This window comes from Nerophis lumbriciformis, linkage group LG27 (genome assembly GCF_033978685.3).
Source record: "Nerophis lumbriciformis linkage group LG27, RoL_Nlum_v2.1, whole genome shotgun sequence".
Taxonomy (NCBI): domain Eukaryota; kingdom Metazoa; phylum Chordata; class Actinopteri; order Syngnathiformes; family Syngnathidae; genus Nerophis; species Nerophis lumbriciformis.
Window position 1 is genome coordinate 18,547,310 of NC_084574.2, and position 17,365 is coordinate 18,564,674.

At 42.4% G+C, this 17,365-nt stretch overlaps 1 protein-coding gene across 3 annotated transcripts in view; it reads right to left on the reverse strand.

Moving 5' to 3' along the window:
- Positions 1 to 16,685, reverse strand: part of crebbpa (CREB binding protein a) — a 71,314-nt gene extending 54,629 nt beyond the window's left edge. For all 3 annotated transcript variants that reach the window (XM_061922739.2, XM_061922738.2, XM_061922740.2), the window contains exon 1: positions 15,865 to 16,685. In XM_061922739.2, the coding sequence (XP_061778723.2) occupies positions 15,865 to 15,952 (88 nt within the window). In that variant the 5' untranslated portion in view covers positions 15,953 to 16,685. The remainder of the gene's footprint in view (positions 1 to 15,864) is intronic.
- Positions 16,686 to 17,365: the final 680 nt, after the last annotated feature.

Genomic DNA, 17,365 nt, shown 5'->3' on the forward strand with positions numbered 1-17,365 from the left:
ACTTGTCCAGGGTGTACCCCGCCTTCCGCCCGATTGTAGCTGAGATAGGCTCCAGCACCCCCCGCGACCCCAAAGGGAATAAGCGGTAGAAAATGGATGGATGGATGACTGATTGATTGTTTATCGCGATATGTATTGATATCATATTTTCGGCCCAGCCCTAATTGTACAGTGTACTTTGTTGAGAATTCAAGTTCCTGGAGATTTCTTCAACCCTTTTAGTGACTTTTTCTTTATTAAACACATCCAGCAACAAATCGAACATCTTTTTTCTGGTTATTGGAGACTGTACTTGTGTTTAAAGACTCTTTCCTTCTGTCGCTCGATGTCCGTAACGACCAGCGAGAGCTGCAGCGAGCGAGCATGACGTTGCACTTGCTTGGTGCTGCTGATCCAGCTGGACTTACTCTCCTTGAAAGAGTACCACTGTCCTCGTGATATCTGCACATTTTGTAGATCGCTGTTCGCGGGTTTTTGTCAGGTTTGTTCAAATACGTCCACATCGCAGACATGCTGTCACCGTTCCAGACAATCCCGTGCGTCTTGCCTACACAACATCCTGTTTCGGCAGTGCTGTTTCAGTGATCAAAGTCTTTTTTGTGGCCAAATTCTCGATGCATTAATATTTGCAAGTCAGTAGTGCACAAAAATAGGTTACCGTATTTTTCGGACTATAATGTGCTCTTTAAATCCTTTAATGTTCTCAAAAATTGACAGCGCACCTTATAACCCGGTGTGCCTAATGTACGGAATAATTCTGGTTGTGCTTACCGACCTCGAAGCTATTTTATTTGGTAAATGGCAGTCACACATAAGAGATACGTGTAGACTGCAAGATGATGCCAGTAAACAACACCAAAACTTTATAAATGTTCCATTGACAATATTTAACATTACACAGGGCGCTCAAAAATCTCTCAGTGTTTTAGTACGACTTTGGTAAGCTAAGAAGCCGCACCGCTTAATGGATTGTCGGCACATTACAGCTACCGTAGTGAGAAATACTGCGCTTAAACATACGAGTATTATTATGGTGTGTGTGTGTGTGGACTGCAAAATGGCACCTGTTAGGAGACATATCTGGCATTTTGTTTCGCGATATTATTCAAAACCAACTTTTCTTACCTTCTGGTACCTGCTGATGTGTATTTGGGGTATGCATAAGTCCTGAAAATTTGCGCGAGTCCGCCATTGTAGTCTGTGCTGACACTGTAGTCGATAAGCTTCGTCTTTTTCTCTATTTTTTTGTTCTGGGGCATTCATCCTCCGCTGTTGCCATTTCTAATATAAAATAGCATAAAGCTATAACTTCTATTTGTCAGTAGACTTGCTATGAAAGCGCTAAAACATACTAGTGTAGTGGGTTTACATAAATCACCAACGGAACTTTAGTTATTAGAGAGTTCCGGTCGGACGGTTTTTCACGGGACACATTTACGGAATTGTTATTGCACTAGTGAGCCACGGATGAGGAGATGCTGCTCTGTTATTGATTTAAGTAAAGTCTGAATGTCATTAAAACAGTTAGCTCGGTCTTTTAACACTTCTTCCACTCCCATCCTTGCACGCTACAACAAAGATGACGGGGAGAAGACTCTGTCAAAAGGTGAGCCACGTAAATAAGACCGCCCACAAAACAGCGCATCCTGAAGCAACTGTCAGAAAGCGCCTTGAAGATGATCTGTAAAACAATCAATGCAACCTTTTGACCAACCTTTTTGTAGCTGCGGACCGGTCAACGCTTGAAAATTTGTCCCACGGACCGGGGGGGCCGTGGTATTTATTTATTTTTTTGTCATAAAGAAATACAATCATGTGTGCTTACGGACTGTATCCCTGCAGACTGTATTGATCTATATTGATATGTAATGTATATATTGTGTTTTTTATGTTGATTTAATAAAAAATAAAAATATTATTATTATTTTATTTTTTTTATATCTTGTGCGGCCCGGTACCAATCGGTCCACGGACCGGTACCGGGCCGTGTCCCGGTGGTTGGGGACCACTGATGTAGACCACAAAGAAGTGTATTAAATTTAGGAAAAAAATCATAATATAAAAGTTAAAGTTAAAGTACCAATGATTGTCACACACACACTCTAGGTGTGGCGAAATTATTCTCTGCATTTGACCCATCACCCTTGATCACCCCCTGGGAGGTGAGGGGAGCAGTGGGCAGCAGCGGTGGCCGCGCCCGGGAATCTTTTTTTTTGGTGATTTAACCCCCAATTCCAACCCTTGATGCTGAGTGACAAGCAGGGAGGTAATGGGTCACATTTTTATAGTCTTTGGTATGACTCGGCCGGGGTTTGAACCCACAACCTACCGATCTCAGGGCGGACACTCTAACCACTAGGCCACTGAGTCGGTTATATATGACCCCTTTAATGCGCCTTTTGTATGAAAATAAACCTGAATAGACCCACTTATCAGCAGTGCGCCGTGTACGAGTTATCTTGTCTGTGCAGCGATTTTAACGTGTAAAAAAAGTTGTTTATAACTCCCCTACAGCATACCAGAGGAGGTCACACTTGGGAACAATGTCACAAATTTAGCAAATTCCAAACGGCTTGTTTGGATGAAGTATGAAGGAAGGCAAGATTGTTTTATAAATATCTCTCAGTGTTTCCCACAGGACAGGCATCTATTTGTGGTGGTGTGGTCGGCGGGCGGGGGGGAGGGGAGGGGGCGGGGGGGGTGCGTCAGCGGCGATGACCAAGAAGAACGCGGAGTTGGAATATAATTACAACATTTTATGTACATATTTATATACAGATTTGAACAATTAGTGATTCACTGAAATATATTTATTAATTGTGGTTCTTACAAAAAATATATCTTATAAAATATAAAAGCTAAAATGTCTCTTAAAGCTCTGCCCCTTTAATTAGTGAATACTAAATAATTTAACTTTAGCCTACTACTACAACCATATTATTGCTGACCCCACTATGGACTGGACTCTTACTATTATGTTGGATCCACTATGGACTGGACTCTCACAATATTATGTCAGACCCACTCGACATCCATTGCTTTCGGTCTCCCCTAGAGGGGGGGGGTTACCCACATATGCGGTCCTCTCCAAGGTTTCTCATAGTCATTCACATCGACATCCCACTGGGGTGAGTTTTTCCTTGCCCGTATGTGGGCTTTGTACCGAGGATGTCGTTGTGGCTTGTGCAGCCCTTTGAGACACTTGTGATTTAGGGCTATATAAATAAAGATTGATTGATTGATTGATTGATTTACCAGCAACATGAAGTGAAACAGAGGCAGAGGTGTCCTGCCACAGTCAGTCAACCTCCTCCTCCTGCTGCTGCTGCTGAACAGGTCGCACCTGTGGTCCGAACTGTAGGCCTACCTCCTCTCCAAGTCGAGCTCTTTTCGGCCGTTGAAAATATTTTTCTATACTCATCTGTGTGAAGGAGTGAACATCCAACATTAGAATTTATTACTAACGAGCAGAAGCGCTCTATGTACAGTGCCGTCTAACCTTAAGCGGCAGCAGCTCAACACAATGCAGGGTTCAACGTTAAGGTTTTTTTCTACTTTCCCGACTTCTCAAATCTACTTGCCCCAATATTTGTACTTGTCCTGCCTAGGTTTTTTTCTGGCTGTGTAGTGCTCATGGCTTATATCTTAATAGAATCCTTCCCGTTGACTATTTACAACACTACACAGTATTTATTATTATTATAATTATTATTATCTATAATTGCATTTAAATGGCATTGCATACATGTAAAATTAAATGCTATTTCACGTTATTTGACCAGTAGCAGTTACACTCATCTGAACAGGTCAGCCACCTGTTTAAAGCCCAATCACAGTTGAAATCTTGAAATGAACGGTCTTTAATGGCCAAAACATTAACCTGGACAACATTTTAACAGCTGGTTGGCTCAGATTTTATTATTTTCATTGCATTCACATGCTGCAGTGGACAGTGGACAATTTAGCTTCAGTCCATGTGTGTTTATTGACAACAGGGTTATAACCTGGACACGTTAGCTCGTTGGTATTGTAACACGTGACTGTTACTACGTGCGTCTGCCCCGGGCCACGAGTCAAACAGCGGCGGTGTTAATGAAGCAGCGTCAGGCTGCTCACCGTCAGTGAAACGCTCGGTGAAATCACGGATTAACGTTAAATATATGACGAGCCGCGAGCGATGCAGCTATAACCTATCTACTAGTGATGGGTTGATGAGGCGTCATGAAGCGTTTTGACACATTGCAAAACTGTATTGATACTGTGTCGATACTGTGTCACTAAATAATGACATCTGCTGGACATTAAAAATCCCTACAGGCAACCTATGGACCGACTCAACTGACACTGATTTTATGACCTAGTACAGTGGTTCTCAAATGGGGGTACGCGAACCCCTGGGGGTACTTGAAGGGGTACGTGAGATTTTTTTTAAATATTCTAAAAATAGCAACAATTCAAAAATCCTTTATATATTTATTGAATAATACTTCAACAAAATATGAATGTAAGTTCATAAACTCAGTGAAGCACAAGCTCAGGTTTGTCACTAAAATGTCTGTCAAAAAGAACTGTGAAAAGAAATGTAACTATGCAATATTCAGTGTTGACAGCTAGATTTTTTTGTGGACATGTTCCATAAATATTGATGTTAAAGATTTATTTTTTTTGTGAAGAAATGTTTAGAATTAAGTTCATGAATCCAGATGGATCTCTAATACAATCCCCAAAGAGGGCACTTTAAGTTGATTATTACTTCTAGGTGTAGAAATCTTTATTTATATTTGAATCACTTGTTTATTTTTCAACAAGTTTTTAGTTATTTTTATATCTTTTTTTCCCAAATAGTTCAAGAAAGACCACTACAAATGAGCAATATTTTGCACTGTTATACAATTTAATAAATCAGAAACTGATGACATAGTGCTGTATTTTACTTCTTTATCTTTTTTTTTTTCAACCAAAAATGCTTTGCTCTGATTAGGGGGTACTTGAATTTAAAAAAAAAATCACAGGGGGTACATTGCTGAAAAAAGGTTGAGAACCACTGACCTAGTATATACAATAATATAAACCAAGTCATTGTATTTTATTTAGGATTATTTCATAACTTCATTTAAATAAAAATATATTTTTTGTCTTTTTTAGATACAGTCAATAAATAATGTGAACATGCATCATAACATGGAAATCTAAGAGAACGTGTTGTGAATGAGGATGCTTGTGGACCTGGAAATTATTTATTTATTTATTTATACACATTTTTATTTAAAAAAAAACAGTTTTTCCAACGTATTCAATTTTAGACGCTTTCTCTTCTTAGTTATTATTTCTCCGGCTGTAGAAAAGAGCCGCTCACAGGGCATAGAGGAGTGCGACACAGTTCGCGTATCGGTCACGTGACCAAAACAGCTCATGATCGGTCACGTGACTTTCTAAAAGCGGTACGCGCACCGACACAGGGTTTCGCTCTATGAGCTCGACGCATGCGCTGATGCATCGGTGTTGCCGGACCCATCACTACTATCTACCTATAACATCTGTAAAAATTAAGCAATGCTACCACGCTAGCAAGCGTTAGCTAGCCGGCTATGAGCCACCAAGCTGCTAACTGTCGCCAAAAGGCACCATTTAAGTTTTTTTCCCCATGGCATCCTGGATCAAGGCTTTCAGCAGCTTTTGGACGTTTGAGGTAGAAACGTAGGAAGCGCCATCATTATGAAAAGTAGCCGGCGAGTATTTTGATTCATTCCTTCCGTCCGTCCGTCCCTCTTCTTCTTCTTCTGGCCCACCAGGTGAATTAAGTGCTATTGCATAGTGCATAGTAGGCTACCGCCACCTACTGCACCTGAGGTGTAACTACAAGCAACATTCACAGACAGTCCCATTGCTTTTATGAGCGGTCGACCGAGTCAAAAGCCGAAAAATCAATTTGTGGCGGACGTAATGCTTTCGTGGTGGGCTGCCACAAATAAATGAATGTGTGGGAAACACTGTCTCTGTAATGCCTCCATGGTTTGATTTCTAATTTTTTAGGACTTATGCAAATCACAAATACACAACAGCAGGTACCAATAGTTTAAAAAAGTTAGTTTTGCATAATAGGGGCCTTTACGTTTGTTTTAAGATAAGAGCTATCTATAAGCTAATTGTTCTACTTTAAGTTGAGAGCAAAAATTTGAGTGACATGCATCCCCGCCATTGGTTGATGTAGCAGATGTCACAGTGACCCCCGTAAAATCAGAACAAAACATCCAGTCCAACATGTAACTGATCGTCGTGGCCCGCCACGGCAAAAAAAGCCACCACACCTTAAAAAAGAGGGTTTCTTTTTAATTGAAAATAAATTTAAGCAATATTGTATAAATGGATGTACCGTATTTTCCGGACCATAAGACTAGACAGCCAATAGAGTTTCTGCTTTACACACGTCTAAATATGCACATACACTTTTGTTTCTTACACACACACTGATCGAAATATAGACAGATATTTTGTTTTACACAGTCAAATCATAATACGGACATACAACTTAAAACCCACATATGCTGATCTAAATTACACATGCACAGATTGACATACAGAAACACTCATTAGTACACAAACACGTTAATTGGATTACACACACACACAGATTGAGATACACGTTTGCAAATAATTTTGCTACAATAACATTTCCATAGCCACTGTCCTCTTAATATTTGCACATTTTGTAGGTGGCTGCCCGCTCGTACATCTGGGATCCATTAAAGTTACTTCCACATCGCAGATATGCGGACAACGCTCCAGTGGCGTGCGTCTTGCTCACATCGGGTTTCGGCAGTGCTGTTTTCGGTGATCGTCTTTTTCCGGTGGCTGAGTTTTCGGTGCATCACTAGTCAATAGTGCCATGCGTGATTGATTGATTGTACGTACAATAGATCGAACGTACACACACACACGTATATATACACATTCATCCATCAATCCATTTTTCCACCGCTTGTTTTCTCTCTCGTAATGTTTTATGTTGGTGTGGTTTTGATTTAATATACATTTTTCCCATAATTCCAAGAACACCATACGTGCCTGAAAGAGGATTGGCGGAAAATGGGGAAGTGTTGCTGTGTGTCTTGGGAAGCACGGAGACAAAAATGTTTGCACCGGAGGCAAAACCTGTTGGAATTGTGCCGTTTGTTATAAGATTGACAATAAAAGTTAAAAGTAGCGCCAGACTTTGTGTGACTTCTTCTGGGGGCTACTATTGCGTGTATTCCGACAAGTGGTTTGTTCCCGGAAGTGAAAGCCAGTGGTGGTCAACCAAGCTAAGATGGCCTTTGTACAGCAACCAGCGCGTTCACTAAGAAGACACGGGGGCCTTGCCCAAGCTATTGCACACACCGTTTGAGTATGCATGTTTTTTCCCCGTCTTTATCAAAATATAACTATAGATCTAAACGTTTTGTAAGTGCTGAAAGCTTCATTTATGATAGTTGCCTTTAGAAAAAGCGTGTCTTTGTGTTGCTTTCTTTTATTTGGACTTGCCGGTTTGTTGTTTTACAAACATCCATCCATTTTCTACCGCTTGTCCCTTGGGTCGCAGGGGTGCTGGAGCCTATCCCAGCTGCACATGGGCGGAAGGCGGTGTACACCTTGGACAAGTCGCCACCTCATCGCAGTGCCAACACAGATAGACAGACAACATTCACAATCACATTCATTCACTCGGGCCAATTTAGCGTTGCCAATCAACCTATCCCCAGGTGCATGAACTGTCGTAGCAATATGTGTCTTAGGAAATACAAATAATATCAAAATAATATTTAAATAAGAAACACTAAACGTTAAAAGTATATCAAACAAACCTTTAACAGTGTGGTTACTGCAAAAACTTGTGCATTCTTTGGCTCTGCGCCCTTTTACTGGAGTGTGTGGTACTTTTGTCGTCTTTTTTCATAAAATCTTGCACTCTTCCGCCATTCTTGATTACCTCTCGAGAAACTCTGTAGAAACGTTTATCCTTTTTGTGATTTAAAGGTTAATACAGCCAAAACCAATGCTAACATAGGACTTTTTTTTTTTAAAGGCTAAATGGTGACTAGTACCAATTGAGAACAGATGCTGGCTTGACCACCACACGTATAGTGTCTGTTTACAACTCTACATCATCAGTGTGATGCACGAAGTGTGTCCGTCTTTTCTACACTTTTCAATATACCAAACGTCCATCACATCATAGGTTGGTAAATAATATTGTTTTCCAATTGGCCTGTACAGGTCTTAAATCCCATTTTTGGGGGGAACTTGCAACATTTATTTCATGGCTGGACCAATAAAACGATATCAGTATATATCGCAATAGACATGTAAATACATATCAATAAAAAAATGTGTTTGATAAAACGTTCGATATTTTGTTGCATGAACAAAGGCGCTCACGGTCTGGTCACCTAGCAAAACAGGAAGTGATCAGTGAGCAATGGAAGGGAGACGCTAAACACCCAATCGTGTAACAGTATCAGCTATCAAGTTTGGTTGCGCCATCTTGCTGTCAATTCTTTGCATGTAGTGAAAAGAGAAACTAAAAATGAGTGCTGCAGAGAGCGAAGAAATTGTCATTAAAATAGGAAAAGTCACCTCGACAGTACAGCAGTTTTTTTCAATCTTTTCAAACCGTAGTCCTTTGCCGCGCACATCTTTTCTTTTCAACATTCGCATGTACGGAAACAACAGGTAGGAACTAAAGTGCAAGACTACAAATAAAATACAACAAATGTGCTACTTGGAAATAATAAGTTGGTCCAAAAATATTTAAGCAATAATTACTGCATAACAAATTCATTTCCATACCTAACGACTAACAGACCAAATTAACCGTTACACAGTAAACCTGCAAAAACAACAACAAATTCTAAAGGTTTCTCTGTTTACATTATTACAATTTGCACTATTTTGTTTGTGGTTTTAGAATTTTGTTGTGTTTTCCCTGATTGTGTTGACATTTCCTTTCTGCTTTGATATCTGAGGGGATTTTAATCAGAGGAAGGTTACATTTGAAATAAAAATGTTAACATTTAATGTACTTTTGTCCTGGTCTATATTTTCCATAGGTCATAAAAATAATAATTATCAATATCGATCAATATAAAAAATTGCCCTAGATTTTATTTCATTGCTGTGTTTAGAAGTTGGTGCGTGTTTGTTAACGAATACTTAGGCCTATTGCGCTACTGTATTAAAATGTTGGTCTTTATGGTGGTACTTGGAAAACAGAGTTTTTTCTTAGGTGGTACTTGTTAAAAAAAAAAAAAGTTTGAGAACCACTGCATTAGATTGTGTAAACTCCAGCTGATTATACAGTCGTGGTCAAAAGTTTACATACACTTGTAAAGAACATAATATCATGGCTGTCTTGAGTTTCCAATAATTTCTACAACTTTTATTTTTCTGTGATAGAGTGATTGGAGCACATACTTGTTGGTCACAAAAAACATTCATGAAGTTTGGTTCTTTTATGAATTTATTATGGGTCTAATGAAAATGTGAGCAAATCTACTGGGTCAAAAGTATACATACAGCAATGTTAATATTTGGTTACATGTCCCTTGGCAAGTTTCACCGCAATAAGGCACTTTTGGATAACCTGACTCTCACCAGATCCTTTCGCTGAGCTCTACACAAGGATCTGGGACTTCTCATTTGGAGATGTATTTCAGAAGGCGGGGCCTTGTAAAAAAAAAAAATTGTATGTGATTGGATAAACCACTTGTCCGTCATCTTGAATGACATGCTACTTCAACCACTCACATCAAAATCAACCCGTGACGCTAATGAGCGTGACGCTGGGAAATCCAAAACAGAACAGCAGACATATTGGATAACAACAGAGCGAAAAGTTAATAAATGCCCTTTAAAACTGTTCTCTGTTCATCTTTTAAAGAATTAGTATTCGATAGATTTGACAAAACAGTTGCAAGAGCAGAATCAATGTCAGCACATGACTCCGCGCTGTGTGCCGCCATTGTTGTTTGAATCAAACAATCGCTCCGGCGCTCCGTCACATCGATGAAATCCCGCCCGGCGATCCTGATTGGTTCATTTTTTTTTGCTATCTTGAAGGAGTTTGCATTGCCTTCGAGCCCAGATTCTTGTGTGGAGCTCAGCAGACTACAAGGATCTGGCGAGAGTCAGGTTAGCTTTTGGTGGCCATCCACAAGCTTCTGGTTGAATTTTTGACCACTCCTTTTGACAAAATTGGTGCAGTTCAGCTAAATGTGTTGGGTTTCTGACATGTACTTGTTTCTTCAGCATTGTCCACACGTTTAAGTCAGGACTTTGGGAAGGCCATTTTAAAACCTTAATTCTAGCCTGATTTAACCATTCCTTTACCACTTTTGACGTGTGTTTGGGGTCATTGTTCTGTTGGAACACCCAACTGAGTCCAAGACCCAACCTCCGGGCTGATGAATTTAGGTTGTCATGAAGAATTTGGAGGTAATCCTCATTTTTCATTGTCCCATTTACTCTCTGTAAAGCACCAGTTCCGTTGGCAGCAAAACAGGCCCAGAGCATAATACTACCACCACCATACTTGACGGTAGGTGTGGTGTTCCTGGGATTAAATGCCTCACCTTTTCTCCTCCAAACATATTGCTGAGTGTTGTGGCCAAACAGCTCAAATTTTGTTTCATCTGACCACAGAACTTTCCTCCAGAAAGTCTTATCTTTGTCCATGTGATGTCAGATGAAACAAAAATGGAGCTGTTTGGCCACAATACCCAGCAAGATGTTTGGAGGAGAAAAGGTGAGGACTAAAAATTTCCCTCAGGGATTAATAAAGTATTTCTGATTCTGATTTAATCCCAGGAACACCAAGCCTACCGTCAAGCATGGTGGTGGTAGTATTATGCCCCGGGTCCAGTAGACCCGGACATCTTATATGTAATAGAAATGTGAAGGGGGTATATGGTGTATGGTTAATAAATATGTATTCTGATATATGTTCTTCACAGAAAATGAGCCAAAGTCAGTGAGTCTCAGTTTGAAAAATTCATTTTTCTTTTAATAAAAAATTAAAACGAGTCCCACAGACCCGAACACCACACAAGGTTGAAACGTGTGGACAATGCTTTAGAAACAAGTCCATGTCGGAAAACCAACACTTAGCTGAACCGCACTAATTTTGTCAAGAGCAGTGGTCAAAAATTCAACCAAAAGCTTGCCAGAAGCACCTTATTGCAGTGAAACATGCCAAGGGACATGTAACCAAATATTAACATTGCTGTATGTATACTGTTGACCCAGCAGATTTGGTCACATTTTCAGTAGACCCATAATAAATTCATAAAAGAACCAAACTTCATGAATGTTTTTTGTGACAAAACAAGCATGTGCCCCAGAAAAGGAGCTGTTTGGCCACAATACCCAGCAATATGTTTGGAAGAGAAAAGGTGAGGCCTTTAATCGCAGGAAAACCATAACTACCGTCAAGCATGGTGGTGGTAGTATTATGGACCCCGACTTAAACAAGTTGAAAAACTTATTCGGGTGTTACCATTTAGTGGTCAATTGTACGGAATATGTACTTCACTGTGCAACCTACTAGTAAAAGTCTCAATCAATCAATCAATGCTCTGGGCCTGTTTTGCTGCCAATTGAACTTGTGCTTTACAGAGTAAATTGGGACAATGAAAAAGGAGGATTACCTCCGAATTCTTCAGGACAACCTAGAGCAGTGGTTCTTAACCTTGTTGGAGGTACCGACCCCCACCAGTTTCATATGCGCATTCACCGAACCCTTCTTTAGTGAAAATCCAAGACAAATGTACCGTATTTTCCGCACCATTAGCCGCACCTAAAAACCACAAATTTACTCAAAAGCTGACAGTGCGGCTTTTAACCCGGTGCGCTTTATATATGGATAAATATTAAGATTCATTTTCATAAAGTTTCGGTCTCGTAACTACGGTAAACAGCCGCCATCTTTTTTCCCGGTAGAACAGGAAGCGCTTCTTCTTCTACGCAAGCAACCGCCAAGGTAAGCACCCGCCCCCATAGAACAGGAAGCGCTTCTTCTTCTACTGCAAGCAACCACCCGCCAGCGTAGAAGAAGAAAAAGCGCGCGGATATTACCGTACGTTTCATTTCCTGTTTACATCTGTAAAGACCACAAAATGGCTCCTACTAAGCGACAAGGATCCGGTTCATGAAAAGACGCAATCTCTCCATCCTCACACGGATTACTATTTCACAGCAACTGATATTCCTGTGAACCGCACTGTGGATACTGTGGATACAACGGGAGCACGTACGGTGAATATTCGCACCACAGGGAATGAGAAGTCGTCCTTCACTGTGGTTCTAGCTTGCCATGCTAATGGCCTGAAACTTCCACCCATGGTGATATTCAAAAGGAAGACCTTGCCAAAAGAGACCTTTCCAGCCGGCGTCATCATAAAAGCTAACTCGAAGGGATGGATGGATGAAGAAAAGATGAGCGAGTGGTTAAGGGAAGTTTACGCGAAGAGGCCGGGTGGCTTTTTTCACACAGCTCCGTCCATGTTGATATACGACTCTATGCGCGCCCACATCACAGATGGTGTCAAAAAACAAGTGAAGCACACAAATACTCGCCGTCATTCCGGGTGGATTAACCAAAGAACTCCAACCGCTGGATATTGGTGTCAACAGGTCTTTCAAATCACGACTGCGAACGGCGTGGGAACAATGGATGACCGAAGGCGAACACACCTTCACTAAGACAGGTAGACAGCGCCGGACGACATACGCCAACATTTGCCAGTGGATCGTAAATGCCTGGGCAGATATTTCGGTCACAACTGTGGTCCGAGCTTTCCGGAAGGCAGGATTCACAGAACTGCTGAACAGTGACACTGACTCCGATGACTTCGACGAGACGGAACCGGCCATTTTGGATCCCACATTTGCCCAACTTTTCAATTCGGACACCGAAGACGAAGAATTCGAAGGATTTACGAATGAAGAATAACTTCAGAAGGTGAGCGCTATGTTTATTTTGTGTGTTGTGACATTAACGTTCGAGCAACATTATGTTGCTATTGCTCTGCACTATTTTGAATTTTACTATGTTTGTGATTGCACATTTGCGTACATTTTGGGACAGAGTTGTTAGAACGCTGGTTTTTAATATATTATTAAAGTTTGACTGACCTATCTGACTGTTTTTTTGACATTCCCTTTAGCGCAGCGTAGGCGCGGCTTATAGTCCGGGGCGGCTTATAGGTGGACAAAGTTTTGAAATATGCCATTCATTGAAGGTGCGGCTAATAATCCGGTGCGCCTTATAGTGCGGAAAATACGGTATATGTTTTTTTTTTACTGGTGCAGAAAATTAACCGTGCATGAACATCACCTTGTTCAAAGAACAAAACCAAGACAGAGCATGAACTCACAACAAATTACACACCTGCAAATCAGTCTGACTTCTGCTGTTGCCTTTCAGAGACCAGTTTAGATATGTGTGGCTTCACCTTGGCAAGTGCCACTCTCATGTCATTTTCACAGCAAAGTCTGTTCTTTTTCTTCGTTTTTATGTCCAGCATCCTCGAAAAGGATTGCTCGCAAAGACTGGGGGTATCCATAATTCGCTGATAGGGAGAAGTTGTTATTTACACCATGAGTCAGGTGCGTTTTGACCTCCACGGTGGAGGCTCCGCCGAACCCCTGAAGCCGACTCACCGAACCCCTAGGGTTCGATCGAACCCAGGTTAAGAACCACTGACCTAGAGGTTGGGTCTTGGGCACAGTTGGGTGTTCCAACAGGACAATGACCCCAAACACACGTCAAAAGTGGTAAAGGAATGACTAAATCAGGCTAGAATGAAGGTTTCAGAATGGCCTTCCCAAAGTCCTGACTTATACGCCTATACTGGCTCACCTGCACTGGCTTCCTGTGCACTTAAGAGGCGACTTTAAAGTTTTACTATTTAAGTATAAAATACTACACGGTCTAGCTCCATCCTATCTTGCCGATTGTATTGTACCATATGTCCCGGCAAGAAATCTGCGTTTAAAGAACTCTGGCTTATTAGTGATTCCCAGAGCCCATAAAAAGTCTGCGGGCTATAGAGCGTTTTCCATTCGGGCTCCAGTACTATGGAATGCCCTCCCGGTAACAGTTAGAGATGCTACCTCAGTAGAAGCATTTAAGTCCCATCTTAAAACTCATTTGTATACTCTAGCCTTTAAATAGACCCCCCTTTTTAGACCAGTTGATCTGCTGTTTCTTTTCTTTTCTCCTCTGCCTCCTCGCCGGGTTATTCCGGTTCCGGTGACCATGGATGAAGTGCTGGCGTGCTGGCTGTCCAGAGTTGGGACCCGGGATGGACCGCTCGCCTGTGCATCGGTTGGGGACATCTCCTGCTGGCCCTACTATGGACTGGACTCTCACTACTATGTTAGATCCACGAAGGACTGTTCTTCCACAATATTATGTCACTCGACATCCATTGCTTTCGGTCTCCCCTAGAGAGAGGGGGTTACCCACATATGCGGGTTCTCATAGTCATTCACATCGACGTCCCTTATGTGGGCTCTGTACCGAGGATGTCGTTGTGGCTCGTACAGCCCTTTGAGACTTTTGTGATTTAGGGCTATATAAATAAACATTGATTGATTGAGGCCGAGTCCATGGTTCTCGCCCGGAAAAGGGTGGAGTGCCATCTCTCGAGGAGATCTTGCCCCAAGTGGAGGAGTTCAAGTACCTCGGAGTCTTGTTCACGAGTGAGGGAAGAGTGGATCGTGAGATCGACATGCGGATCGGTGCGGCGTCTCCAGTAATGCGGACGCTGTATCGATCCGTTGTGGTGAAGAAGGAGCTGAGCCGGAAGGCAGAGCTCTCAATTTACCGGTCGATCTACGTTCCCATCCTCACCTATGGTCATGAGCTTTGGGTTATGACCGAAAGGACAAGATCACGGGTACAAGCGGCCGAAATGAATTTCCTCCGCCGGGTGGCGGGGCTCTCCCTTAGAGATAGGGTGAGAAGCTCTGTCATCCGGGGGGAGCTCAAAGTAAAGCCGCTGCTCCTCCACATCGAGAGGAGCCAGATGAGGTGGTTCGGGCATCTGGTCAGGATGCCACCCGAGCGCCTCCCTAGGGAGGTGTTTAGGGCACGTCCGACTGGTAGGAGGCCACGAGGAAGACCCAGGACACATTGGGAAGACTATGTCTCCCGGCTGGCCTGGGAACGCCTCGGGATCCCCCGGGAGGAGCTGGACGAAGTGGCTGGGGAGAGGGAAGTCTGGGCTTCCCTGCTTAGGTTGCTGCCCCCGCGACCCGACCTCGAATAAGTGGAAGAAGATGGATGGATGGATGATTGAGTGATTGACAATGCTGAAGAAACAAGTCCATGTCAGAAAACCAAGACATTTAGCTGAATCGCACCAATTTTGTCTAGAGGAGTGGTCAAAAATTCAACCAGGAGCACCTTATTGATTTGCTCACATTTTCAGTAGACCCATAATAAATTCATAAAAGAACCACTTCATGAATGTTTTTTTGTGACAAAACAAGCATGTGCTCCAATCACTATCACCAAAAACAAGAGTTGGAGAAATGATGTGAAACTCAAGACAGACATGACATTATGTTCTTTACAAATGTATGTACACTTTTGACAACGACTGTACATCGGCGACACTCGCTGCGATTAAAACAGGCGCCGAAGGAATTACGACAATGCTGTAAACGCCAGTCACGGACGTTACTCCCAAACATTCCAATACACATCGACGGCCTGTCAACTTGGGAATCGAACCGCATGCATGTCAACATAAATGATGAAAAAAGACAGTTATTGCACATATTTAACAGACATGGACGTTAAAAAAAAGGGGGTGGCTTTACCTGGTCCATCGGACGCTGACAGGGCAGGTGAATTCAGTTTGGGCCGCTTAGAGCTCGGAGGTCCGACGTCCAGCAGGTTCTCAGCCATGGTTCTCCAACTGCTCAGTTTAGACGATAACCGAGATTATAGTTGGATTATAGTCGGGCTAGCACATTAGCACGCCTGCTAACGTCTGCTAACTGACAAATAGCTAGCTTTAAACGCCTGCTATAAGCTAAGTTAACAGCTAGCACTTTAGCTCCTCCGTGGTGCGTGTCTTCAAAAGAGATGCAACAGCGCCCCGCTTCGCCACCGCCATTCAACCCATGATAACCCAACACCCAGCACCCACATTATTAGCATTAAATCACGAAAATGAAAAGCTCCCCCATGCACGGCTCCAACTCCCCAGGCGTCAATCTCAATGAGGTCAGGTATAGTGCCGCATTCCGATGAAAAAGGTCGTAAATTCTAGATGTTCAAAGTACTCATTTTGCGTGACGTCATATTTCTTCATGCAAAAAAATAAAAAATAAATTCCGAGAGGCTCCAGAAAAAAAAAAACGAGATTTGTTTTGCACTTCCCTTCACAAGTCACGATCCCAACCTGCGAAGCGTAAACAATACTGCCGCCGCACTCTGAAGGAGAGGGGGGATCGGATATACCGACCACGGAGCCGAGTCCCGTTTTTTCGCACAAAATGCCGCCGAGGTGATGATAAGGTTGCGTTTTCGGGGGGGCGGGACGCTGTCATAAAGCAGCAAGGATGGTCAATTTCAACGTGAAAGCCAGTGTGGGGCCGAAATCCCAATTCCGAGCCACAACAAGATGGCGGCCGTTGATTCCTTCGATACAAAAAAGTTTTTTTTTTTCTTCTTTCCCAGATCGGCGGGGGGAGGGGGGGGGGAGGGGCCGCGCAATCACGCCCTACGTCAGGCACTACTCGCGTTCGCCAGTGGGGGCGCTGCAGGACCATGGAAAACACATTGCAAATGATTTCACTTAGACTTCCTTTTTGTTGTCATTCAAATTTGAACTTTACAGCATTGGCGTTGTTAGGCCTATTTTAGGGGGGCTCAAGCCCCCCTAAAATATTCTTAAGCCCCCGTAAATAATCTGGTGTTATATATATATATTATATATATTTTTTTTTTTTACAAATACATGCAGACATATTCATTATAAAGTGGCCCGAATATGAGTTTAAATAAATAATAATATAACCTGTCATTATTCACTCAGTTTCCCCTCACTTCATAGCGTAAGGTAGAGAGCCCCTTTAGTGTGTCGGTATCCAATCCATTCCACTTGTTCATATAGAAAATGCCCACATCACTCAAAATCCAGTCCGCATTTTCTATGCGACCTTGCTTGCGGTCCTTGGACTTGTTCATATAGAAAATACCCACATCACTCAAAACCCAGTCCGCATTTTCTCCGTGACCTTGCTTGCGGTCCTGCAGGTGTACGAAGCACATTAGCACACAGCACTGCAGAACAAGAACGTGAACGGATGCAAA